Source organism: Pseudonaja textilis, chromosome 5 (genome assembly GCF_049901715.1).
Source record: "Pseudonaja textilis isolate UNSWEBS1 chromosome 5, rPseTex1.2, whole genome shotgun sequence".
NCBI classification, from domain to species: domain Eukaryota; kingdom Metazoa; phylum Chordata; class Lepidosauria; order Squamata; family Elapidae; genus Pseudonaja; species Pseudonaja textilis.
The window spans coordinates 67,792,887-67,820,729 of NC_141994.1; the positions used below are offsets into that span (position 1 = coordinate 67,792,887).

A 27,843-nucleotide genomic window follows, 5' to 3' on the forward strand; every position below is an offset into this window, starting at 1 on the left:
GTCTCACTGCAACACCTATCATAACTTGGTTGAGGTTTTTAAAAAAGCCCAGGGTTGAAGTTTCAAAAAAAAGGCAAAAGAAATGAGTGTCAAATGATTGAAAGAGAAAACAGAAGATTTGCAGCTCAGGGTTTAAACTCCTTGGGCTTAGTTGTTTGCTTGCAGACATTTCCTTACCCATCTATGTAACATCATCAGTGTTTGGTAGTGAAACGTTTGCAAGAAAATAATCGACCTCAGGGAGCACCAAGGATCCCACAAACTACTTAAATACTGTTGCCAAAGGAAACTAGGTGGATATCTCCATGAGGTCATCAGAAGTCAAGGAGAGAGAGAGAGAGAGGAGGAAGGGAAGGAGAGAAAGAGAGAGGGGGAGAGAGAGTGAGAGAAAGAGAGTGGGGGAGGGAGAGGCAGGGAAGGAGGGGGAGAGAGAGAGGGAGGGAAGGAGTTGGAGGGAGGGAGGGAAAAACAGAGAGAAAGAGAAAGAGGGAGGGAGGGAGAGAGGGAGGGAGGGAGAGAAAGAGGAGAAAGAGGGGGAGAGAGGGAGGGAGGGACAGGGAGAGAGAGAGAGAGAGAAGAATCTTATATATAAAAAAGAAATTATGGAAGGGAGGAAGAAATCTAGTAGACCCAATTTGTTCCTGTATCTTCTCTAAAAATAGCACACAGAATTAAAATGGCTCCCTTCAAGCTAGTGCTTGTTCACTACAAATCTTCAGTAAATTCTTAATTGCCCAGATGAATTCACTGGATTAAAGAACCAATTATGTTCCCTGAACTGTATCGTTGACCAACAATGTGCACAGCGACATCCCATGGTCTGCCCTAACTCTTCCGCCTCCCTTTAACAGGTGCATTTTGGGAGGTGGCTGATTGAAGGAAGCCCGTATGTGGTGTTGTTCGATATCGCCTCGGCAGCTTGGAATCTGGACAGATGGAAGGGGGAATTCTGGGAAGCCAGCCATATTGGAATTCCTTACCATGACCGAGAAGCAAATGATGCCCTTATCTTTGGATCACTGACTGCCTGGTTTTTGAAAGAGGTGCTGTGTTTGGAGCTGGACTCCTGATCTACCCTTCTACCTGGGAGGGTCTAGTTGTGTAGATCATCCCCTCTAGTGCTCTGGTAGCCTCTGACGCTGGTGGCCAAGTGAGCACTCAGCCTGCCATACAGAGAAGAGTAGAGTAGAGTAGAGTAGAGTAGAGTAGAGTAGAATAGAATAGAATAGAATAGAATAGAATAGAATAGAATAGAATCTCCTTCTAGCACTGATGATGTTACCTAGTTGGGTCATGAAATGTCTGCAACAAAACAATCAAGCTCAGAAAGCCCCAAGGACCCCATAATTTAATCTTGAATTACAAATATTCTACAGAATGGAATGGAATGGAATAGACTAGACTAGAATAGACTAGACTAGACTAGACTAGAATAGAATAGAATAGAATAACAGAGTTGGAAGGGACCTTTGAGGTCTTCTAGTCCAACCCCCTGCTTAGGAATTCCTGTATTCAGGATCAGATGGAGCCATCAAACCGTGTGTGCAACTGAGGTTCAGGAAGAGAGTGCTGCTGTGATCAGTTGTGGCCAAATATTCAGTTTATTTTCTGTTTGTTTCCTCTCGTAACCTCTGATTGTTCTTATTGTTAGTTTTCTCTCTGTATGTAGTCCTCAATGGATAGAGATAGAATAGAATAGCTGGAAGGGACCTTGTAGGTCATCTAGTCAAACCCCCCACTCAAGCAGGAGACCATACACCATTTCTGACAGATGGCAGTCCACTCTCATCTTGAAAGCCTCCAGTGATGACACTCCCACAACTTCTGAAGGCAACTTCAGAATTTGATTGCTCTCACTGTCAGAAAACTTCTCCTTATTTCTAGGTTGAATCTCTCCTTGATCAGTTTCCATCCATTATTCCTTATCAGTGGGGAAATCCCCAAGTAACCCCTGGAATCTCTCTGGATCCAGAAAAATCTCTGGGATGGACTTTGCCCCCTCTTCCTGGGCAGCATCAGTAAAGGAAGGAACACAGAACTGTCCTTGAGGGAAGATTGGAGAGAGCCATTAGGCAGCAAGTTGGATAATACTTTACTTTATTTGTCAAACACGTACAAGATAACAAGTGTAGGTATGAACATAAACAAGAACAAAGGAAGTAAATACAGATAAATGGGGACAGTAGGACAGGGATGGTAGGCACACTGGTGCGCTTATGCACGCCCCCTTTAAGGACCTCTTAGGAATGAGGTGAGGTCCACCGTAGACAGTTTGAGGTTGAAGCTGTGAGGGGTTGAGGCTGTAACAACGAAGTCAGGTAGGGTGTTCCAGGCGTTGGCCACTCTGTGGCTGAAGTCGTATTTTCTGCAATTGAGTTTGGAGCGGTTTATCTTTAGTTTGTATCGGTTCTTTGCCTGTGTGTTATTGTGGTTGAAGCTGAAGAAGTCATTGACAGGCAAGACATTGCAGCAGACAATTTTGTGTACTGTGCTTAGATCGGACTGCAGGCGGCGCAATTTTAGATTGTCCAGGCCCCACATTTTGAGCCTGGAGGCATAGTTGACTTCTATTGTGAGTGGAGGAGTGGAGAACTCTTCTCAAGAAATATCTCTGAACCCGCTCAATCGTGTTAATGTCCGATATATAGTGTGTGTTCCAGGCAAGCGAGCTGTATTCAAGAATTGGTCTGGCAAAGGTTTTTTTTTTTTAAAGAAAACTTTATTAGAGGTTAAAAAAGAAAAACACTATGTACAATACATCCAATACATTGTGCCAACGCAATTCTTGCCGCTGTGATTATATGGAGATTGGCAAAAGTTTTGTATGCCCTCGTTAGCAATTCAATATTGCCGGAGAAGAAGCTTCGCAAAATAAGGTTAACAACTCTTAAAGCCTTTTTTTTTTTTTTTTTTGCAATAATGAATTGTACAAACCAGAGACAAAAGAAAGCACGAGGAACAAACGAAATTCAGACAGGGTTATTCTGAGTTCCTTTCTCACACTTCCTTGACTTGGTGACCTCTTGCTCAAATCTCTCCTTAATTCCTTAATCTTCTTCCATTCTTAGCACTGGTGTCACTGAACTGATAGTAGAACTGAACTACCTTCCTGGATGAGAAGTGAAACTTTTTCCAGGAAAAAAACCCGCAATAAAGTCCAGTTGCCTTTTGAAAAGCACCTTTGGGCTTTCTTCCTGGGTACACACACACACACACACGACATATTCTTGGATCTCTTGATGGGATGTAGTTAAAGAGATCCTAGGCTTTGGCTAGCCTTATAATGCAGGGGTGTCAAACTGAAGGCCCGCGGACCAGTTCCATAAAACTGCTTCACTAATCGTTGCTCTGCTTATGAATTTCCCAATCTCAGGAATGCACACTGCCCACACAGAGTCAACTGAATCTTTAAATAACCACAAAACTCACCCAAACCTCTAAGGCCTTTTCTTCCCATCCTGCGGGGGAGGGGAGGGGGTTAGACTAGAAGATCTCTAAGGTCCCTTCCAGCTCTATCGTTCCATGTTCATCCCGCAACACACAAAGTTGAAAATGAATTACTATACTTTTAACCCGCAGAGCAAATGTACCGCTAGGTTTTTAACTGATTTGGTTGTTGATGTTGTTCAGTACCCAGCCGTTCCCTCTTTATTCTCTTTGCTCTTTCAATTTGGAGATTGCTGAGATGTGAAAGTTAGGAGGTGACATAATCCTGCGTAGCTTTTTCTCTGATAATATCACACTACTAACTAGAGCATACAAAACATTTGCTAGACCAATGCTTGAATACAGCTCATCAGTCCGTACGTATCAGTACGTATCTGATATTAAAACAATTGAGAAAGTCCAGAAATATTTCACAAGAAGAGTTCTCCACTCTTCTACTCGTTGCAGAATACCTTATGCCACCAGACTCGAAATTCTAGACCTAGAAAACCTAGAACTACGCCGCTTTCGGTCCGATCTAAGTATAGTACATAAAATTATACATTGCAATGTCCTACCTGTCAATGGATACTTCAGCTTCAACCATAACAATACAAGAGCACACAATAGATACAAACTCAAGGTTAACCGTACCAAACTTGATTGCAGGAAATACGACTTTAGCAACAGAGTGGTCAATGCCTGGAATGCCCTACCTGACTCTGTGGTTTCTTCCCCAAACCCCAAAAACTTTAACCTTAGACTTTCTACTATTGACCTCACCCCTTTCCTAAGAGGCCTGTAGGGGGCATGCATAAATGCACCAACTTGCCTACTGTCCCTATCCTATTGTTTCTTTTTATTTTTCTTATATGTATCCATTTCATGTATTCATAACTATGTTCATACTTATACCTGTTATCTTATAATCAATTGACAATTTTTTTAAAAAAAAATCCCTTTTTTTCCTCTTCTTTGCAGCTTGCCAGTCAGTTTGAAGAGAAGCCCAACGTTATAGCCCACTTCCATGAATGGCAAGCTGGCCCCGGCATCATCTTGTGCCGATTCAGGAAGCTTCCAGTTGCAACAATTTTCACAACTCACGCGACCCTGTTAGGGAGGTACCTCTGTGCAGCGAGCATAGACTTCTACAATCATTTGGATCAGGTGAGTAAATGCGGCTTGTCTTTGCCTCTTTTCTCGCCAGTGTGATTCTACAAACTCTTTTGATGTCATGGTATGTGGCAAGGGTCTTCCAACTCGACAACTTTAAGACTTGTGGACTTCAACTCCCAGAATTCCTGAGCTAACATGACTGGAGGAGGGAATTCTGGGGATTGAAGTCCACAAGTCTTAAAGCTGTCAAGTTGGACGACCCCTGTTATGTGGGAAGGATCTTGAGAGGTAACAGAATAACAGAGTTGGAAGGGACCTGCTCAAGTAAGAGACCCTATACCACTTCAGACAAGTGGCTGTCCAATCTCTTTTTAAAAACCACCAGTGATGGAGCAGCCACAACATCTGGAAGCAACTTGTTCCACTATTTATTGTTCTGTCAGGAAATTTCTCCTTAGTTCTAACTTGCTTGTCTCCTTGATTAGTTTCCACCCATTGCTTCTTGTCCTGCCTTTGGGTGCTTTGGAGAATAGCTTGACTCCCTCTTCTTTGGGGCAGCCCCTGAGTGATTGGAAGACTGCTATCATGTCACCCCTAGTTCTTCTTTTCATCAGACTAGACATACCCAATTCCAGCAACCCTTCTTTATATGTTTTCGCCTCCAGTCCCCTAATCATCTTTTTGGCTCTTCTCTGCACTAGAGTCTCCACATCTTTTTAACATTGTGGAGACCAAAACTGAATGCAGGATTCCAAGTGTGGCCTTACCAAGGCCTTATAAAGTGGTATTATTGCAGTTTCATCTCTTATAATAATTTTAGTGTTTAATTGTCCAATCACTGGAGTCAGACAGCTTATACAGGTTTCATAGAATTCTTGTGGTTATTGTTGTTTGGAAGAATGTCAACTTTTCAGCAAGCTAATGTCCCATTGACCTATGGGACAAAAATTCATCTATTGCCAAGACCAATGCCAGTGGTTTCCATCAGTAAACAAGACCATGCCAACATGGCCACGCTATATAGTGACATCATCGTGATACCTATTGCAGGTTCTTAACAGCGGTATTTACATAATGATGTTGTGACATATATTTCTTTGTTGCCTCTCCCTGCCCTGCAGTGTCTTAGGGGCAGCCACAAAAGGCCTGGAGATTATGAAGAATAGTTGTAGCATTTGGGTTTGGCTGGTCTACAGAAAAGAAGGACTAGGGGTGAGAAGATAGCAATATTCTAGTCTTTGAGGGGCTGCCACAAAGAAGAGGGGGTCAACTTATTTTCCAAAGCACCAGAGGGCAGGACAAGAAGCAATGGATGAAAAACTAATCAAGGAGAGAAGCAACCTAGAAATAAGGAGAAATTTCCTGACAGTGAGAACAATTAATCTGTGGAACAACCTGCCACCAGAAATTGTGAATGCTCCAACACTGGAGGTTTTTAAGAAGAGATTGGACAGCCATTTGTCTGAAGTAGTATAGGTTTTTCTGTTTGAGCAGGGGGTTGGACTAGAAGACCTCCAAGATCCCTTCCAACTCTGTTATTATCTCTATTATTTTGTCCTGACTCCCGTGACCGACTCTAATGCCTACTTACAAGCGTATGAGTGCTGTTTGAAAACTTCTTTCACATGTGACTTTTCCCTTCCATATAACAGTTCGATATAGATAAAGAAGCCGGGGAAAGGCAAATATACCACAGATACTGCATGGAACGGGCCTCAGTGCATTGTGCACATGTGTTTACCACGGTTTCTCAGATAACGGCCATAGAAGCGGATCATATGTTGAAGAGAGCAACTGGTAAGACCCTTCTTCCTCACAGCATAGGGTACAGAAAGATATCCTCAAAGGTGTTTCATTAATAGTGAGAACAGGGAGAGCCTAACCATGGCAGAGGTAATATGTTGAAATCTTGTTGTTAATGTGGATTCCTTGGTGGTTTCTTGAAGACGTTTCATTACCCAGTGCTGATGATGTTACCTAGTTTGGGTAATGAAATGTCTGCAAGGAAACAGCCAACCTCAGAAAACATCGAGCATCCATAGTCATTGTCATCTTCCTCTTCCTCTCCTCTTCCTCTCCACAACCCACACATCCTTCCAGCACTGATGATGTCACTTAGTTTGGGTAATGAAACTCTGCAAGAAAGCAACCAACCTCAGAGAGCACCAAGGACCCCTCATTTCAACCCTTCAATAAAAAAAAGACTTTAGGATTTCTGCAGCTTCTTTAGCTTCAAGTGAAAAGGAGGTGATAGCGCTGGTCATTGTATCAATCTATTTATAAAATAAAACCCTAAGGTTTTTAATGAATCCCATCATAGCACTCTTGCATCAAAGAGCGTAAAGAACAATATGAAATACTGAGGAGTTTTAAGATCATGAGAACTTGATCCCTATTGTTTATAAGATAATAGTACTGAGTCACATCAAATAATGTTTACAAGCTTTATATCTATTGGCATCTCAGGAGGCTATATTTATTGGCAGGTCATATGAAATGTCACCAAAAAGTCCAATAGAATGTATTACCACCTTTTTTTTGGGGGGGAATAGGGCATTTATCAAGGGCATAAAGACTTAATTACAGATGACAAAGCATTTAAATAATCTGCTTTATTCACGACAATTTGGAGTTGAGATGCCTTCTCCCGGACCTTTGTTTGTAAAGAATGATTAGAAACTGGCACAGGTTAATATGCAACGTTGTGAAATGTGCCTGTTGCTCAAAAAAAAAAAAAGGTCAATGATCCTTGAGGAAGTAGATCATTAAGCCTGGCATTTGCCCAAGTGCACTACGGTTTACAATCTGTGGAGTATCCATGTTTGGATAGAAGATAGATTGCTTTCCAAATCACTGCTTCACTCTAGATTAATAATTAAGGTTGATTGTAGATCTGCCTTCAGAACCTCTGCTCCAGTGATGATTTGATTGAAATAATTTATATGTGAGTGTATTGATGTCTCACCATCATCTGAGTTATTTATTCTATTCTATTCTGTTCCATCACATTCCTTTTCTTTTCTTTTCTTTTCTTTTCTGTTCTGTTCTGTTCTATCTTATCCTATCCTATCCTATTCTATTCTTGGTGGCACAGTGGTTAGAGTGCAATACTGCAGGCCACTTCTGCTGCTTGCAATTTGGCAGTTGCTTGCAAATTGTCATCTTCCTCCTCCTCCTCCTCCTCTTCCTCTCCACAACCCACACATCCTTCCAGCACTGATGATGTCACTTAGTTTGGGTAATGAAATTCTGCAAGAGATCAACCAACCTCAGAGAGCACCAAGGACCCCTCATTTCAGCTGCTTGCAATTTGGCAGTTCAATCTTGAGCTACAAATATTCTACAGAATGTAATGGAATGGAATTAAATAGCATGGCATGGCATGGCATGGCATGGCATGGCATGGCATGGCATGGCATGGAATAGAATAGAATAGAATAGAATAGAATATTGGAATGGAATGGAATGGAATGGAATAGAACTTGGTGCCTTTTCAGCATGCGTGCGTGCGCTCCAGTTTTGGCACTCGGTACTGAAAAGTTTAACCACTGTTGGAATAGGATCTTAAAGTTCTCCCTGCTCAAGCAGGAGAACCTATACTATTTCAGAGAAGTGACTGTCCAGTCTCTTCTTAAAAACCTCCAGTGATGGAGCGCCCACGATTTTTAAAGGCAAGCTCTTCCATTGGTTAATTGTCTTCACTGTTAGCAAGTGTCTCCTTAATTTCAGGTTGCTTCTCTCTTTGGTTAGTTTCCAACCATTGTTTCTTGTCCTGTCCCCTGGTACTTTGTAGAATCTACATCTACAATGTACCCTGAGCGCTACCAATGAGGGACTGTCTTCATCTTCTTTCTCTCACACAGGATATCTGGGCCGAGTTGCCTCTTATTCCTTTGGAACGCAGCCCTTCCCTCTCAACGATCCATTTCCTTGCTACCTTCTTTCCCAATCTTTAATTTTGGCGCAAATAATGAATTTTCAGCGGGTAGAGCCAGAGGCACAGGAAGATGTCGTGCGCAAAATCAAATTGTGTCCTGCCTGCACTCACCACTGGCCTCCTACATTTTATGTGTGGTTCTTCTTAGACCCGTTAAACTTGGCAGGAATTGAACTCGGTTTCTTTTTCATGCAGACCACATGCTTCCAAACAGAGTTATGAATCTCCTTCTTCAGGATTGTGAAATCAAAATTAGAAAAACAATATTTGTGTGTGAGAGTGACTGTATGCATACGCATTCCAATTCCTGAAGGATCAACTTATCAGCTCCTTATCTTAGCTGTGATTACACCTCTAAATTTATTGTCGCTCTTTTCCAGATGTTGTCACGCCCAATGGCCTCAACATTAAGAAATTCTCAGCTATGCACGAATTTCAGAATTTGCATGCCACCAATAAAGCCAGGATCCAAGAGTTTGTTCGAGGCCACTTCTACGGGTAGGATCTGCCTTTCAAAAAGGATTCTTGAATCACTCCGAAATCTAGGAGGCAAACAAGATATTCTCTCTTTCCAACCAAGCAGATAAAGAAGAAGGAAAAAAATGCATTGTAGTCCTTGACTTACAACCAGAATCAGAACCAGAATTTCCAGCAAAGTGGCTTGTGGATCCTTTTGTGACCATTTTTGCCATGATTGTTAAGTGAATCACATGGTCATGATGCGAATCTGGCTTTCCTCGCTGGCTTTGATTTCTGAAACCCAGCTGAGAAGGTTACAAATAGTAAACCTTGCAACAGTTGTGAATAGATTGCCAAGTGCCCGAATTTTGATCATGTAACTGTGAGGACCGGTTGTAAGTCATTTTCTTTTCCTGTGTTGTAACTTTGAACAGGGATTACATGGACGGTTGTAAATTGAGGACTAACTTTGCCTTGTTGCAGATTGGTTTACAGTTATGTTTCCCATTTTTTTCTTATGCATCCAAAATATTAGGGTCTTTTACGGTAACAAACCCTGTGCTATCAATGTCAGATTAGGAGATTCACCAAGCTGTTTTAACCCTTCTCCATTGCAAAGAGTTAAAAATTACTGGGTATTTGGTAAAAGCAGAAAACAGAACAAAATAGTTTAATCATTCTCCTGTTTTGCTAGTTGCTTTTCCTTCTTCAAATCCAAAATCCCAAAGAGCTGAGTTTTGCAGTTCATGCTAACAAGGTTAAAATGGAGTGGATAATCTGTATATACTGTATAAAAGCGAAATACCACACATGCATCATCACAAAATCTCCATAACCGTAAAGCCTACAAACTTGAAACTTGGCACATATGTTCCTCTTGGCTTCTAGGTGCTCAATAAGAAAGGATTTTTCAAAATGACCAACAGAGCATTAGTATTTCATATATTATTATTATTAACATGCTCTGATGCTAAGGAGTTCTACTCCCCCTCCCCACCTTAAAAGAAATCTGTTCCAAATGCAAAACACAAGCAGAGGAGTTTCAGTTTTAGTTTCACAGCAGCAACCAGTTTTAGTACAGAATAGTTGAGCTAAGCCATGCCCAGGCTCCTTGCTGTCTCCTTCTCACTCACACAGCAAATACTGTTTCATTTTCCAAACAGCCCTCAACTCTCTCACATGCTGACAAGACTACTGATGGATGCTGGTAGGCAGAGGCAGAATTCCCCACCCCCCTTATTTTCCTCTCCAAAAACTAAGCCCGACCACATAGTTTCATAGCAAAGCACGGGTATTAAGCTAGTTAATAATATATCATGCTAAGAGAACCTAAAATTAGGTGTGTCCAATCTTGGTAACTTTAAGACCTGTGGACTTCAACTCCCAGAATTCTGGCTGGGGAATTCTGGGAGTTGAAGTCTGTAAGTCTTCAAGATGCCAAGGTTGGACACCCCTGACCTCACCAATGTATTAGCATGTCGCTGAACCCATGCCCTCATGCTGAGGCATAATTTGGGCCTAGCATACTTTGGGATCACAGAAATTTGTTAACCTGGGTTTTTTTAGCATGTTGTGTGAAAACCCCACCAGTGGCAGCAAAACCAGATGGTGTTTAATGCACCTCTTAATCCCTGTCCTGCAAATGGTTTCCTTGCAGAAGTAGGAGCCGGGGTTTCAAGAGTTATGTTTTTCAACTGAATTTTTTAGTAGAATCCTTGAATCAATATCATGCATGTATTCACAAGTTCTTTTCTGGGGGATTTCGTTCTTTCTGAGGCATTCCTTTGGCTTTGTATTGGTGGGGGGCCCCCACGTAGGGCGATCAGGTGTTTCTTTGCTATTCAGGATGCGCACACATCGCCGAAAGCAATGTTCAGCTTCCAATGTTGTCGTTAGGCATCTGCGACCTTTGTTCAACATCGCCCGATGGTGTGTGTTTGTTTGAACAACCCGTTTGCAGTGTTGTGCCCTTGTTTGCTCTCTTTTCAGCCATCTTGACTTCAACCTTGAAAAGACTTTGTTTTTCTTCATCGCCGGGAGATACGAGTTTTCAAACAAAGGAGCGGACATGTTTTTAGAGGCCTTGTCAAGATTAAATTTCCTGCTGAGGGTAAGAAAGAGGACAGGCGTCTCAGAAGCTCCACATAGTCAGTCATAGAGAGAGCGATGATGGATGAGACCAAAATTCAGCATTTGATGCCCCAAATGGCCAACCAGATCGATATCTTGGGGAAACTCAAATCCGTGGCCTCAAATCCACGCAGGCCGGGGAATTCTGGGTTGAAGTCCACAAAGTTGCCAAGGTTGGAGTCCACTGGCCTATTACAATCCTTTTGTAGATAGATATTGCTCAGCAGTCAGTATTGAAAGGCTCACCGCCTCCATCAATAGAACCCGAGAGTTAAATAGGAACTTAAAATCCTAAAGTTGGAAGGATCATTAAGGCCATCAAGTCTAGCCCGCTGTTCAGAAGAGTTCGAATTAAAGTGGGTTCCATCACTTTATGGAATTACAGTGGAACCTCAGATCGTGACCGTAATCCGTTCCAGGACTTTGCTTTGCAACCCGATTTGGTCATGGCCAGAATCACAGCTGTCTGCACATGTGCGGACACACACAAAAATGGCGCAAAAGGGGAAATTGGCATGGAAAGGAACTCTTTCCACTCCAATTTTGTTTGCCACCTGATCTGGTCACAAACAGAAGCGTTCGCGACCCGAGGTTCCACTGTACTACTCCCTACATTCTACGTGTTACTACTACAACCGTTACTAATTGGTTTTGCTGTTGAACTGCTCTTAACCTGAGCAGTTAACTTGAGCAGGGGGTTGGACTAGAAGACCTCCAAGGTCCCTTCCAGCTCCAATCAATCAGATTGATTGATTGATTGACTGATTGATTGATTGAATGAATTCGGTCAGGAGACAGGACTTATGTTGCCTTTTTCCTACCTTGAAGATAGTCCTCAGTTTACCACCACAGAATTACTGTTGCTGAACAAGATGGTTGTTAAGTGAATTGTGCCTGATTGTGCAACCTCTTTTGCCTCAAAATGGGGCAAAACTCACAATTGGCTTGCTTAGCAATGGAAATTTTGGGCTTGGTTGAGTACGTAAGTTGGGGACTACCTGTACCTGAATGCTCTACAGCCAGGGATGAGTTAAGCCTGTCTCACTCATGATCTGAGGATGATACACAGCAGAAACATGATATTGTTTGTCAAGTGCCAAGGAAATTAAGAGATCCAGGCAGTTCAAAATGGGTATAAAGATTTATTGCAACCTTAAGCCCCCTACAAGAATATGAACTACTAACAGTCAAAGGAATTTGACGGTAGGTAAAGAATTCACAGTGGGCTGGACTTAGATCTCTTGTGGGTGCAAAGGGACTTATAGCTTATGATGCATTTGACCCCTCCTTCAAGCTCAGCCTGGTCATCTCCTACATCAGGGCTGTCAAACTCCCAGCTCGTGGGCTGGATGCATCACGCGCTGGTCACGCCCACCCCTGGTTTAGCGAAAGGGGGGGGGAAGTCCCGATACATCATGTGACATCACCATGACGACCGGTAGAATCCCACCCCTGCCTAAAAGGGAGGAACAGGAAAGGCAGTGAAAGGGAAGGAAACTATCTTTACCACTGCTAAAAAAAATGTGCTTTCCTCTCTTAGGTGCACAGAAGTGACGTCACAGTCATTGTGTTCTTTATAATGCCGGCAAACACCAACAATTTCAATGTGGAGACTTTGAAAGGCCAGGCGGTCCGGAAACAGCTATGGTAAATCTCTTCCTTCTTGATCTTGGTATGGAAGGTTGGCCTATTGACCAGTTGCTATCTTTGTTCAGGAAAACATCTATACGGGGTTAGAGAGAATGTACCTGATGTGTGTCTGTAGAGCTTCTCAGTCACCCAGGTTGTGGTTGTCCCAAAGGTGCTTTTTTTCAGGAGGCAACTGGACTTTCTGGGTTTTTTTCTTCTTTCGAAGATGTTTCACTTCCCATGCAAGAAGCTTCCTCAGTTCTGACTGGATGGTGAGGAATGAAAGGATTTATATTTCTTGCAGATAGTTGGTCATTTGCATCCTGTTAGAGGGTCGTTGAGGCCACTTGGAGGTTTATCTGTGTCCTCAGGGTCACCTGAGGGAAGCAAATGGTTCCTGTAGTCTGCAATTTTTTTCCCTCTGGAAATCCATTCCTACTCCCACACCATTCAAAGGGTGTCCACCCCAAATTGTATAGCTAAAAGTCTGTAGAGATTCTCAGTCATCAGATCATGGTTGCCCCAAAGGGGGATTTTTCAGGAGGCAACTGGACTTTCTTGTTTTTTTCTTTTGAAGATATTTCGCTTCTCATCCCAGAAGCTTCTTCAGTTCTGACTGGATGGTGGGGAATGGAGAATGGAATGGGGAATTCTTTACATTCTGTTTTACTCTTTTGTAGGGACACCGCACATTCAGTGAAGGAAAAATTTGGTAAGAAACTCTATGAAGCGCTGCTAAGGTGAGAATTCAACAGAATGATGCACCTGCGCGATCTTCTTCTTTTTATACAGAAAAACAAGGATGTGAGACCTCATTCTGTACGTGTTTTATATACGGAAGATGGTTTGATTTAATAACGAACATAGACGTGAGCTGCCTACGTTTATGTCTGAAGACATAGCCCAAGTTACCACTCGCTGTAAATACTGCAACCATGTTCTGGAGATCGAGCCATGATTACACACAACATTGTGTTTAGTTATTATTTCTTATTTGCTAGAATTTGTTGTTAGCTTTCCAATGTTCCCAGATTCAGTCTATACATCGTGCTAGAGCAGGGGTGTCAAACTCAATTTCACTGAGGGCCACATCAGAGTTGTGTTTGACCTCAAGGGGGTGTATGGCCGGGGGGTTATTGGCCAGCTTGACGTCACTTGTGTTGGAAGCGCCTGTGTTGGCCCAAGCTATCTACCAGTGCTCCCAAACTCTGTTTTCGGCTGTGATGGCTCCTGCAACCCTCTGCCAGAGAAAATGGAGCTGAGGGTGGGACATGCATGGTCCTCACAAGGTCCATTTTTACTAGCAGAGGCACCGCGAGCTGGACCTTCCCTGTTTCTCGGGCAGCCCTGCTGACTGCATCTAAGCACCCTGCGGGCTGGTTCCAGCCCACGGGCCTTGAGTTTGACACCCCTGTGCAGAGGTGGGATTCCACATTTTTTCCTACTGGTTCTATGAGAGCGGGCTTCGCGCATGCGCGCAGCACTCAAAAACCGCCCTCTACATCAGTGCTAGTGAGGTGAGCTGTTTTTTACCTCAGCTGAGGCGCGGCAATTTGCTCTGCCACACGGATCAGCTGAGGTAAAAAAAACCAAGGGAATTGTTTTTTGACATGAAACAATGACAGGAATGGGCAGGGGTGGGTAGGCAGGGCCAGCCAAACGTGGTATTTGCCAGTTCTCTGAACTACTTAAAATTTCTGCTACTTCTATGTCAGAACTGGCCCAAACTGGCTGAATCCCACCTCTGCCCCTGTGCTAGAGAAACATCTTTCATGCAACTCTGCACAACTGCCGTTACAGGTAGTCCTTGACTTACAACAGTGATGTTGAGTCACCATTTGAAGTCACAACAGCACTGAAAAAAAGTGACTTATGACTACTTTTTACGCTTATGACCATTGCAGCATCCTGATGGTCGTGTGATCAAAATTCAGAGGCTTAGCAACTGACTCATATTTATGACAATTGCAGTGTCCTGGGGGAGTCACGTGATCCCCTCTTGCGACCTTCTGACAGACAAACTTAATAGAGAAGCCAGATTCACTTCAGAACCGTGATACTAATTTGGCAACTGCAGTGATTCACTTAGCAAGAATGGCAAGAAAGGTCGTAAAATGGGAGCAAAATTCACTGAGCAACAGAAATGTTGGGCTCCATTGTGGTTGTAAGTCAAGGACTACCTCTACTTAGCACCGAATAAACACCCATTATTACGTAGATAATAATATTATTAATATATGTCCATTAGAAGAGTTGTGGTGGCACAGTGGTTAGAATGCAGTATTGCAGGCTAATTCTACGCACTGCCAGCCGTTCGATTCTGACCTTCCATCCTTCCAAGGTGGATAAAATGAGGATCCAGATTGTTGAGGGACAATATGCTGTCTCCGTAAAACGCTTAGGGAGGGCTGTAAAGCCCTGTGAAGCGGTATATAAATCTCAGTGCTATTGCTATTATTATAACCCAGGCAAAGAAATCTTAATAAATGTACCAGGGATTACCCCTTAAAAAATGTTTTACATTGCTTTGAAATAAGTTCCACTGAGCTTTGTGAGGTTTGGGTTAGCACAGGTAGCCATCACACTACTGTACACTATTAATCCCAGAAATTAATATCAAAGATTTGCAGGAGATGGGAAACACTTCTTTTTTTTTTGCTAAGGAATTAATTTTTTCATATTCACAGAGGAGAAATTCCTGATATGAACAAGATCATAGATCGTGATGACCTCACTATTATGAAACGAGCCATCTATTCCACTCAGGTGTGCTTTTTCTGCAATGCTTTTTGACATTGATGACTGTTGTTTGAGCAAGAAGATATGTATTATTGTCTCAGCTACACTACACCAAGAGAAGAAAATATGCATAGCTCAGAGTGGAACTGTGGAGTCAGAGGTGGTATTCAGCAGATTCTGACCAGTTCTGGAGAACTAGTAGCGGAAATTTTGAGTAGTTCAGAGAACTGGCAAATACCATCTCTGACTGGCCCCGCCAGCCCCATCTATTCTCCGCCTCCCATTGAGTCCCAGCTGATCAGCTGGGTCTTCTTTGGTTGCCCTGCACAGGAGAACAGAGCTGGAAAGCAGGTTAGTGGAGTGGGAAGGGAATGGGGATTTTACAGTATATTCTTCCCCAGGAGTGGGGTGGAAATGGAGATTTTCCAGTATCCTTCCCCTGCCATGCCCACCAAGCTACACCCACTAAGCCACACCACACCCATCAAGCCACACCACACCCACCAAGACATGCCCACAGAACCAGTAGTAAAAATAATTAATCTCTGCTTATCTGAGTGGTGATCACTGGCAAAGAGGTGTTGTGGTCTTTTAGCTTTATGTTTCTCTCTTTTGAATGGTATGTAGCTGTGGTTTATCTCTATGTGCCTGTTGATGGCTGATTTGTCACAGTGCCAGGATTCCAGGAATTCTCTAGAGTTTTCTGGATTTAACTTGATCTAGGTACTAAGTCAACCACAGCTGGTTCCCATGAGGGAATATTACTTCTGCACTAAAAACTATTAGGCCACAGAAAAGATTCCCAGCATATTTTCCGACTCTTCTGATGGGCTGATGGGTAGCTTCTACAAAACTCAACCCACACAAGTCTGCCTCCAGTTTGAAGGACTTCAACCCAAGCATCCTTTTGCATCTTTAATGCACTTTGGGGGCCTGTAAAATGTGCTACTTTCATTCTATTGCAGCGGCAAGGACTCCCACCTGTGACAACACACAACATGATTGATGATTCTGGCGACCCCATCCTCAGTACCATCAGACGCATCGGTTTGTTCAATAATCGAACGGATCGGATTAAGGTATTAAGACCAGCTCCTTATCTCTCCCTGCTTCTTGGAATAATCATGGTCTTATGATGCCACCTGAATCCGATAAGACCAGGCCCAAAGGAGAGCAGGATTCCCCTGCCCAGATCAGGAAAGACCCCCCCCAGATCAAACTGGCTCTCTGGTGAAACTCAGGGTTATCTGTGTGAGGGGGGGTGGGAATGGTAAAAATCAAGATGGCAGCTGCAAGCTCATGTTAGAAGGCGACCCCCATTTTTTTTAATGTGCACTGCAACACATGTAAAAATGGGGTGGAGCTTCAGTCACTCATTGTGGAGACAAATTGATCTAGTGGTTAAGGAACCAGGTTAGAAAGTGGTAGACTGTGAGTTCGAGTTTTACCTTAGGCATGAAAATCAGCTGGGTGACTTGGGCCAATCACAGGGGGACTGTGAGTTCTAGTCCCACCTTAGGCATGAAAGACAGTGACTTTGGGCCAACCACCAGGAGACTGAGAGTTCTAGTCCCACCTTAGGCATGAAAGTCAGCTAAGTGATTTTGGGCCAATCACCGGGAGACTGTGAGTTCTAGTCTTGCATTAGGCATGAAAGATGGCTGGGCGACTTTGGGCTAGTTCCTCTCTCTCATAGCCCAACCCACCTCACAGGGGTGGTTGTGGGGAAAATAGGAGGAAGATGCATTGGATACGTTCACAGCCTTGGGTTCTTTGTTAAAATGGTAAAGGAGGAATACAAATAAATAAATAGAAGATTGAGAATCATTGACATATTTGACAGAAAAAAAACATACATGGTTGACTTAGACTGAATTTTACTCTTAGTCTGCCCATCCCAGAGATGAACAACCCACTTCCATTTGTCTTTCCAGCCCTCAAAAGTGCTCCAACACTGGATGTTTTTAAGAAGAGCTTGGACAACCATTTGTCTGGAATAGTATGGGGTCTGCTGTTTGAGCAGGGGGTTGGACTAGAAGACCTCCAAGGTTCCTTCCAACTCTTTTACTCCTTTTCCAAGATCATCTGTTTCACCGTGAAAGAAATTCTTCCATTAGAAGTTGCCTGTAACCCAGAGCCAAAAGTCCATCGCATTAATTTCTGTTCTTACTTTCTGGGATATGAAAATTAACCTAACAGCAAATTCTAACCCAATATCCTGTTGCCCCTAACAAAATTGTAATGGAAAAGAAATAATTAAATATCTGGGGCGTTGCTATATTAAATATTGATCTTGTTTTGGCTTCATGGCGTCTCTCGAGTGTCTCCTTCTCTGTTCCAGCCCTGCCACCTTTATGGAATTTAGATTGTGGAATTCTACTAAAGAGTCCAAGACCATATTTCAGTCGACCTTACCCAACCCACCTCATCAAGATAACTGCTACTCTATTCTCAGCTTGACAGTCCTCCAGATCCCTGCTAGGAAAGTAACATGGATTTTCTTAACTTCCTCTTCCTTCTCTGCAGGTAATCCTGCATCCTGAATTTCTTTCTTCGACGAGTCCATTATTACCAATGGACTATGAAGAGTTTGTCAGAGGCTGCCATCTTGGGGTCTTTCCATCATATTATGAACCCTGGGGGTATACTCCAGGTGAGGAGGTTGAATCATTTTCGTATATCACTTATAAATGATTGTCAGATACAGGAAGTCTTCCCTCCCTCCTTTCTTTTTCCTTCCTTCCTTCCTTCCTTCCTTCCTTCCTTCCTTCCTTCCTTCCTTCCTTCCTTCCTTCTTCCCTCCTTCCATCCCTCTTTCCTTCCCTCCTTTCTTCCTCCCACCCTCCTTTCTTCTTCCTTCCTTCCCTCCTTCCTTCGTCCCTCCCCCTACTTACTTACTTCATTCCCTCCTCCCTCCCTCCCTCCTTCCTCCCTCCCTCCCCTCCTTCCTTCCCCTGCTTACCTACTTCCCTCCCTCTCTCCTTCCTTCTCCCTCCTTCCTTCTTCCTTCCTTCCTCCTTCCTTACCTACTTACTTCCCTCCCTCCTTTCTTTCTCCTTCCTTCCCCCCTCCTCCCTTCCTTCTCTCCTCCCTCCCTCCCTTCCTCCTTCCCCTCCATTCCTTCCAAATTTTCTTGACAAATCTGAATTTACACTGCTTTTTCAACACAGTTCCCTTACAACAAGTCAATATTTTTAGTGGTGCTGATTTGAATTTAAAAAAAAAAAAACGCCTGGCGCACAATTTCAATGAGGCCCAGCAACTCCTACTTCTGATGAGACAGTGCAAATTATATTGCTAATGTAAAATTCTGTTCACTTTTCGCAGCTGAATGCACTGTCATGGGCATCCCCAGTGTTACCACAAATCTGTCGGGATTTGGCTGCTTCATGCAGGAACATGTGGCTGACCCAGCTGCTTATGGTAAGAAGACTCGGGCTACAACCAGATGATGTCATTCAAGTGCAACCATCCAGTATGTGAACTCCTAGATAAGTATATCAGCATAATAATTGCTGTCCAGCCCTATTTCGATACCAAGGTTGGAAAATGCTCTTGTGTTGACAATTTTAACGCAGGCATTATTTTAGGTTGGCAAAATGTAAGCTTATCATGTTTGAATAGTCTAATTATATGAAATGAAGGGATTAGGGTGACATGATAGAGATGTAGAAGACGATATTAAAGATTAGGGTTGCATCTTGCTTAGCAATTGTTGAATATCTTGAGGTTAGTGGAAGTCAAAGAGTTTGTGGCTTGTACATTTTTCGGCAAAAAACACCACACAGCACATTAGAATGCTGTTACTATATTGTAGTTATACAAATGTATATAAAATATATAGCAAACTCTGAAGGTTCATATCTGGGAGGGTAGAAGGCACAGGTCTTTCAAAGTCTATCTCTACATTAGGACTATCCACTTTGACAATGTTAAGACCTGTGGACTTCTAGTCCAATGAAAAAAAGGACTAGGGTGACATGATAGCAGTGTTCCAATATTTGAGGGGCTGCCCCAAAGAAGAGAGGGTCAACTTATTCTCTAAAGCACCTGAAGGCAGGACAAGAAACAATAGATAGGAACTAATCAAGGAGAGATCCAACCTAGAACTAAGGAGGAATTTCCTGACAGTTAGAACAATTAATCAGTGGAATGACTTGCCTCCAGAAATTGTAACTGCTCCATCACTGAAGGCTTTTAAGAAGAGATTGGACAATCTTTTGTCTGAAATGGTATAGGGTCTCCTGCTTGAGCAGGGGGTTGGACTAGAAGATCTCCAAGGTCCCTTCCAACTCTTGTTATTCTATGTTCCATATTCAGTTGGGAAACAAAAAATAAAAAGAGGAGAAAGAGAAGGAGAATGCAATTTGGCTGAACAAAAGTTGAATGCCCCTATTTTATGACAGAATGAATTGTGGAGAAGTTGCCATTATTATGTATAACTAGCTGATCACTCGGCATTGCCTGGGTATTTATTTATCCCAATCCTGTATTAGACAGGAAAATCCTGTAGTCGGGACTCACACTGTTGTACTGTCTCTCGCGCAGCGTCGCAATTCTTCTATTCCTCCACAAGAGGGAGCCCCCTTGTGGAGTACTGTGAAGCCGTTACCATGGCAAGTCCACTGTGCTGTACAGTGGAAGCCATTTTAAGGCACACACACACACACACCAAGAGGTGTTAGGGGTGTCTTACTCCCACAGTATTTATTTTCAGAGGGTAAGTCATCTGTGTACCGTGTGGTTGAAATTGCTCGAGGCATTCCAGAGTTATGCTGGAACACACACACACACACACACACACACACACACACACAGATAGAAGATAACTGATGGGTCAGAAACTTTCAAAGATCCAAAAAGCAGCAACATGGCCTAGTGTCTAATCAACCCCAATTGTCTTCCTCAGGCATTTACATTGTGGACCGGCGATTCCGTTCTCCGGATGAGTCTTGCAATCAGCTGACCCAGTTCCTGTACGCCTTCTGCCAACAGTCACGGCGACAAAGAATTGTCCAGAGGAACCGGACAGAAAGGCTTTCAGATCTGCTGGACTGGAGATATTTAGGAAGAGTAAGTAAGGTTAATGTGGTCTTGGTTTAGATCAAGTAATTCCAACTGTGGCAACTTTAAGACTTGTGGACTTCAACTCCCAGAATTCTTCAGCCAGCCATGCTGGCTGGGGAATTCTAGGAGTAGAAGTCCACAGCTATTAAAGTTGCCAAGAGTGATTTCGATTATTTTCCGGCAGGGGTGTCTGCAATATGTAGTCCAAAAAGTCAAAATTATAGCCCAATCAAAGCTTTGCTTGTTGTTTAAGCTTCATTTTGCAGCTTTCATCACATTTTGAGTTGTGATTGGTGTCTTGAGCATTTTTAACCATACCTTGCAGACATATTTTCTTTTGCAAACTGCAAACATTTAATAGCTACTCTGTCTCAGTTAAACTTTCTCTTGAATTGCATTTCAGAGTCCATTGTTATTTAGATTTTTTTTATTTGCAAATTTCTCTGTTTTCTCTTACAGTATTATATGCATGCCAGACACTTAGCTTTGAGTCGGACTTTTCCTGAAAAATTTGAGATGGAACCAAATGCTCCACCCAAGGTAATCATTTTTAAATGAAAGCATAAACGGGCAAATAGTTGGGATTATAGACACATCATCTATAGATGATATAGAGAGCCAGTGTGGCATAGCAGTTAATGGCACCAAGCAAGAAACCAGGAGACAGTGAATTCTAGTCCTGTTTTAGGTATAAAGCCAGATGGATGACTTTGGGCCAGTCCCGCTCTTTCAGCCCAAGGAAGGAGGCAATGGCAAACCACTTCCAAAAAAACCTTGTCAAGAAAGTTGCAGGAACTTGTCCAGAAAGCTGCCAGGTGTTAACACTGACTAAAAGGCATCCTTCAAAAAACCTTCATATGAAGGAAGTTTAGTCTTTTACTTTGGCTCATTTTCTCTTACTTAATGACTTTTGCTAAATATTCAATTTTTAAATATATTCATCCAAATATAGTTATAGTTTCATTGCTAACCCTATTAACAACATGTCCAAAGATGGAAATTATATTTATTTTTATTTTATTTTATTTGGTTTGTCAATTGCTTACAAGATAATAGGTATAAGTAAAAACATAGTTATGGATACATGGATACATATAAGAAAAATAAAAAAAAACAATAGGATAGGGACCTACCGTTGAGACCTCTTAGGAAAGGGGTGAGGTCAATAGTAGAAAGTCTAAGGTTAAAGTTTTTGGGGTTTGGGGAAGAATTCTTTCTTTCTTTCTTTCTTTCTTTCTTTCTTTCTTTCTTTCTTTCTTTCTTTCTTTCTTTCTTTCTCTTTCCTTCCTTCCTCTCTCTCTCTCTCTCTTCTTTCTTTCTCTCTCTCTCTCTTTCTTTCCTTCCTTCCTTCCTTCCTTCCTTCCTTCCTTCCTTCCTTCCCTCCCTCCCTCCTCCCTCCCTCCCTCCCTCCCTCCCTCCCTTCCTTCCTTCCTTCCTTCCTTCCTTCCTCCCACTCTCTTCCCCCACTTTTCTTCTTTCTCTCTTTCTTTTTCTTTTTTTCTTTCTCACTTCCTATTTCCCGTCTCCTGAAGAGGACATTGCTTGACCTAAAATGTTCAATTCTGGGTTTCCCCGTTTGCTATTTTTACTTGATTAACTTAGTTTCAGCTCGACCATCAATTATCTCGCAGAGAGGCTAATTCTCAATCCATTGTGGATTCTGCTAATCATTTCAGGGAAGAGGGAAAGCGTATAAAGAATAAAATATATTTTGATGTAAAACTTCCCAGAAGTGTTTCAAATTTCCCAGGCTACATCGCAGGAGTAGATAACTAATATGTTATATATTGGACTTCGGCTGTTAGAAATCTTAGTTAGTACCGTCAATGGCAAGGGAACTGCCAGGGTGGTTAATCAGAGCAAGGATCTCCAACGTTGGCAACTTTAAGCCTGGAGGACTTCAACTCCCAGAATTCCCAAGCCAGCTTCCCTGAACCAGAGCACCTGGAAAGGTGCATGTGGCCTTCACTCCCTTCCATATCTGTGTATTTATTCCTTCTTCTTTTTTACTTCTTCTACAGACGGAGGGTTTTCGTTATCCACGTCCTTCGTCTGTTCCTCCCTCACCTTCTGTTTCTCAGCACAACAGCCCTCACCAAAGCGATGAGGAAGTGGACGATGATGAAAGATATGACGAGGAGGAAGAGGCTGAGAGGGACAGGCAGAACATAAAATCTCCCTTTTCCTTCACTGCTATGCCGTGGAGGAAGAAGAAACAGCATGGAGAATACAGGAACTAACCTGTCAAATGCTTTATTCACAGCCTTGAATGATGCTACTTTCTCAGATACATACATACATGTGTGTGTGTGTGTGTGTGTGATCCTAAAGGTCAGTTGGCTATACTGGACCGGCAGAAAATATCAAGGAATCCTGCAAGAAGCATATATCAGGCATAATTTGAATTCTTACTTTTTCCTACTGTCAGTAATTCTGGTGGTTTTTTTTCTTCTCCCTTTTAATTTCCTTTCCCTCTTTGGAGTTGGAAGAAATGTAGAAGACGGTATTAAAGATTAGGGTTACCTCTTGCCTCTTGCTTAGCAATTGTTGAATATGTTGAGGTTAGTGGAAGTCAAAGAGTTTGTGGCTTGTATATTTTTAGGCCAAACCTGCCCCCTCCGCCCCCCCAGTAGATTAGGACGTTGTTACTATATTGTAGTTTATACACAGGCAAAGTCTGAAGGTTCATATTTGGGAGGGTAGAAAGCAGGGGTGAGCTTCAAAAATTTTAGCTGGTTTGGGGTTGCTGGCTGAGCGTGGCAATGGTGGGTGTGGCCTAGTCGGCCTCCTGTACCATGGCGGGGGATATTTTTGCCCTCTCCGGGCTCCAGAGGCTTTCCTTGAGTCTCTGGGAGGGTGAAAACGGCCTCCCGGGCTCCAGAAGCCCTCTGGAAGCAGGCCGATTTCCAACCTTCCTAAACTTCCAGGAGGCCCGTTTTTCGGCCTCCCCGAGCCACCCTGTGCACCCTGCATCCAAAACGGGCCCTGTGGGGATTCTTTGGAAGGGCGGGGTGGAGTGGCCAGGGTCAGCCAGGAGTGGGATTTGGGGGTTCTCCAAACTGCACAGAATCTTAGCGAGGGGCTCCCCCAACCCCTGTGAACCCCCAGCAGCCACCCCTGGTAGAAAGAACAGGTCTTTCATACTCTTTCGGGACTGGATGCTGCCTTCAGACACTGAGAGAAAATTTCCATCCAACTTTGACAACGTTAAGACCTGCGGACTTCTAGTCTAATGAAAAGAAGGACTAGGGATGACATGATAGCACTTTTCCAATATTTGAGGGGCTGCCCCAAAGAAGAGGGAGTCAAGCTATTCTCCAAAAACCAGAAGTCAGGACAAGAAACAATGGGTGGAAACGAATCAAGGAGAGAACTAACACAGAACCAAGGAGGAATTTCCTGACCGCGAGAATAATTCATCAGTAAAATGGCTTGCCTCCAGGAATTGTGGGTGGCTCCATCACTAGGGAGTTTTTAGAAGAAATAGGGCATTCATATATCTCAAATAATACAGGGGGGCTGAGCAAGGAATTGGCCTAGACGACCTGCAAGGTCACTTCCACATCTGTTATTCTGCTATTCTGTTAAAACGTTTGCTTAAAAATTGACCTTAAAATCGGGAAAATTAAAATTCCCATCCCCATTTAATATATGCAATTTAGATAAGGAAAACCGAAACGCTTTCCCAGGAAAAAGTTTATTATCTTATCAATTAGTTGTAACAGTATTAAAATAAGAAAGCCTCTGAATCTCAGCCTTGAACATTTAATGTTGTGGTATTTACAGTATCTTTTCCTCATAATCTCAATAAGACCTTTAGACATCTATTTACAACCATATTAAGACAAACGGTTTGATATATTTGCACCCATCAATGAAAAACGCAATGGGAAATATATGAGATACAATCCATTTATTTGAATACTGTGATACTTTACTAAACTGTTGCACAATATCAGCCTAATTTGACAATGAGTAAAAGGAGGACAAACAACTGACTAAAAATAATTCTACAGCAATGATTAGATTAATTACTCAGATATTAAACATACAACCCCAAAATCTCCTGAAGGAAACCTTTGCTTTCTTCTAAATTTCATCAGGTCTTCCTTTCCCACGCTTCCCCATTTTCTGAACTATTTCTTGAAAATATTTGAAGAATCTACTGTACTTCCCAATGACATAGTTCTAGTAAGAGATTTAAGCTAAAAAATCTTGAAGTAGAAGAGCCATCTTTTTCTCACACAGCTTATCTTTTATTCCAAAATTCATACCGCCTGTTATAACCAAAAAATCTTGAGTATTTTGTCACATGTTAGCCAACCTCAGATAACCACTGTATCCATAGCAGTGTTCCAATATTTAAGAGCCTGCCACAAAGAAAGGAGGACCAATTTATTCTCCAAAGCATAAGAAGGCAAGACAAGAAGCAATGGATGGAAACTAATAAAGGAAAGAACCAATTGAGAAATAAGGAGAAATTTCCTGACAGAACAATTATCCAGTTGGGATGACTTGCCTCATTCAGGAAATTGTGGGTGCTCCAACACTGAAGGTTTTAAAGAAGAGATTGGGCAACCATTTGTCTGAAATGGTGTAGGGTTTCCTGCACAAGCAGGGGGTTGGACTAGAAGACCTCCAAGGCCCCTTCCAACTCTGTTATTCTGTTCATCGATTTATCAATGAGTTGCATATCCCATATTTGGGCAATATTTATCTAAAGTCAACTTGAACCTCAAAATGAGCAGCAAAAAAAATGATAATAATAATAGTGGTGGGTGACTTGGGTGCAATCTCAAAACAACTGGAGCATCACTTGAACATATAAAGGTAGTGGTGCCCACCACTTGTTCAAAGGGAGCTGTCAAACTCCCGTCACGAGCTGGCCACACCCACACCCGGCTTAGCGAAGGGAGAAAAAGTCCCAATACATCACATGAGTTTGACACCCCTGCTCTATGCTATCCGCTCAATCAATCAATAAAATTAAAATTTGTCAGTATGAACTTTTTCAGATCTATAATAAACAATTTCTGATTTGTGTAAAGTCACTCAAGAAAATCATTTGGGAAGTCAGGTTATTTTAAAAGGTCAGAGATGTCACTTGGAGTTCATTACCTTTAGAAATTTTTAAATTTATTATTACATTTAAATGCCATCCATCCCACAATCCCAAGCTTTGCGAATGCTAAACCTTTAAAGATATAGAAGGCATAAATGGCATGGAACTCACTAAAATTCCTCACTAAAATATTTGCGTATCACTTGTTTTTTCTTCTTTATCAACAAGGTTAATAATAACTTCTAAACACAGATTTGATCCAGCTCGGAAGCCATCTTGCTGCAGACACACCAATGAGCTATTGCATGGTTCCACACCATTTTGAAACTTCTCAAAATATTTTAATCTTAAAAGAAAAAGAAAAATCAAAGGCTTCAGGAAAACCCACTCTGTTTCCAGAATGCACTTGGATTCTGCAGGCATTCCAAAATAATTTGAAAGGAAAAAAAAAGGTGAATGAAAGCAACTCAATGCTTTATTTGCAAATGGAAGAAAAAATGAAACCAGCTGGTGTTGGAAGAAATATCCATCATGCTCAGTTCCAAGCAAGGAGGAAGACCCTGGAAACATGGAAGCTGATTAGAAAGATGGTTTAATGAAGCAGAACCTTCAAGCACATCAGAGGTGGTATTCAGCAAGTTCTGACCAGTTCTGTAGAACCGGTAGTGGAAATTTTGAGTAGTTCGGAGAACCAGCAAATACCACCTCTGACTGGCCTCACCCCCATCTATTCTCTGCCTCCCAAGTTCCAGCTGATCGGCTGAGTCTTCTTTTGTTGCCCTGCACAGGAGAATGGAGCTGGAAAGCAGGTTAGTGGGGGTAGGGAGGGAATGGGGATTTTGCAGTAACCTTCCCTTGGAGTGGGGTGGGAATGGAGATTTTACAGTATCCTTCCCCTGTCACGCCCACCAAGCCACGCCCACAGAACCGGTAGTAAAAAAAAAATTGAATCCCAACACTGAAACACATGGTCCTGGTGCAGCTGACCACATGGAGTTGAGAGAGAGAGAATTTATACCTCGCTCAGGATTTGAACTTGAGATTCCTGTTCCTGTGCAAGAACATGTATTCTATTGGCTGCTGTAGGGGTCATAGCCAACTTTGTAGGCTGTCTGAGTCAAGTTTGGTTGAAATTTGCTAGGTGATGCAATGTCCTTAAATTTTGCAATGCAGTGAACCCTGCTGCTAGAAAACCCTATAATGTCCTAGACGGTCATGTCTTAATCCCATCACCCCAAGAGCTGAAGGTCTTTTTGATTTGTAGGCCCAGTCCTTCTCAATGGGCACTAAATATCTGCTGGGAAGAGAGCTGAAGCTCTGAGTTTCTGTCTCCCTTAAATTTCGATTGCTCTTTTAGGGAGAAATATAATATTCTGCCTTTTTAAATATTTCCTAAAATATTTCATTCTTCTAGGAGAGGGGCGGGTGCTAACTTTCTACACTGGGAAAAGCTCTGCAATGCATGAAACCACACACAACCCAGACTCATACTCTACTTCTTTGCTCATCTGTCTGGCTAGTCTATGGAATGGAATGTGTTCCTTTTATTAGTGGGTAAAATCTTCAGCAATCTAAAATAAAGGCCAGAAAGGTCAGTCATAATGGCTCAAAGAAAACAGCAAAAGAGAATAATGACTGGGCCAAAGCCGTTTTATTTTGATAAAGATTTAATCTGCTTAAGATAATAGAGAAAGATAATTATTTTAACACTTCTATATGCCTCTGTTGCTTTGGCCATTCAGCAAACAAGAAACACCGGGCTGAAAAATAAAAAAAATATGCGTGCTTCCAATGTGTTGGGAATTAATATACGATAACCAGCAGCATTCAAGAACGGTTTTCCATATTACACCTTGTTTCTTCTGAGCTTCAGAATAAACAGCCCATGACTTCACCATTTCTTTCTTCTTCCTTCCTGTAGACCAGTGGCAGCTAACCTTTTGGGCTCCTGGGCCAAAAATTGTGTGCGCTCACATGCCAGTGCCCTGAAGGCAATGCAGGCACCCCTCCATGCCTCCCGTGCATGCGCGTGCAATCCTCCCCTTACCTGCACTGCACCTCCCAGCTGATTTTTGGCCTGTTTGAGGCCTTTTTGGGCCTCCCAGAGGCTTGAGGAAAGCTTCTGCAGCCTTTGCAGGCCAAAAATGGGCCTGTTTCATCACTTCCGGTATTTCTGGAAATACAGGAAGTGACGAACGAGCCTATTTTTCGTCCTGCAAAGGCTTTCCTCAAGCCTCTGGGAGGCCAAAAAGGCCTCAAACAGGCTGAAAATGAGCTG

The 27,843-nt window shown here is 42.6% G+C and overlaps 1 protein-coding gene across 1 annotated transcript in view; it reads left to right on the plus strand.

Annotated features, from left to right (window-relative positions):
• The window catches only part of GYS2 (glycogen synthase 2), a 38,651-nt gene extending 14,399 nt beyond the window's left edge, over positions 1 to 24,252 (plus strand). Inside the window, exons 3-16 of the mRNA XM_026708711.2 lie at positions 852 to 1,043; positions 4,408 to 4,593; positions 6,195 to 6,339; positions 8,860 to 8,977; positions 10,928 to 11,048; positions 12,609 to 12,715; positions 13,378 to 13,437; positions 15,385 to 15,463; positions 16,402 to 16,515; positions 17,963 to 18,089; positions 18,764 to 18,859; positions 20,346 to 20,509; positions 20,963 to 21,043; positions 22,525 to 24,252. Coding sequence (XP_026564496.1) covers positions 852 to 1,043; positions 4,408 to 4,593; positions 6,195 to 6,339; positions 8,860 to 8,977; positions 10,928 to 11,048; positions 12,609 to 12,715; positions 13,378 to 13,437; positions 15,385 to 15,463; positions 16,402 to 16,515; positions 17,963 to 18,089; positions 18,764 to 18,859; positions 20,346 to 20,509; positions 20,963 to 21,043; positions 22,525 to 22,743 — 1,809 coding nt within the window. The 3' untranslated portion in view covers positions 22,744 to 24,252. The remainder of the gene's footprint in view (positions 1 to 851; positions 1,044 to 4,407; positions 4,594 to 6,194; positions 6,340 to 8,859; positions 8,978 to 10,927; positions 11,049 to 12,608; positions 12,716 to 13,377; positions 13,438 to 15,384; positions 15,464 to 16,401; positions 16,516 to 17,962; positions 18,090 to 18,763; positions 18,860 to 20,345; positions 20,510 to 20,962; positions 21,044 to 22,524) is intronic.
• Positions 24,253 to 27,843: the final 3,591 nt, after the last annotated feature.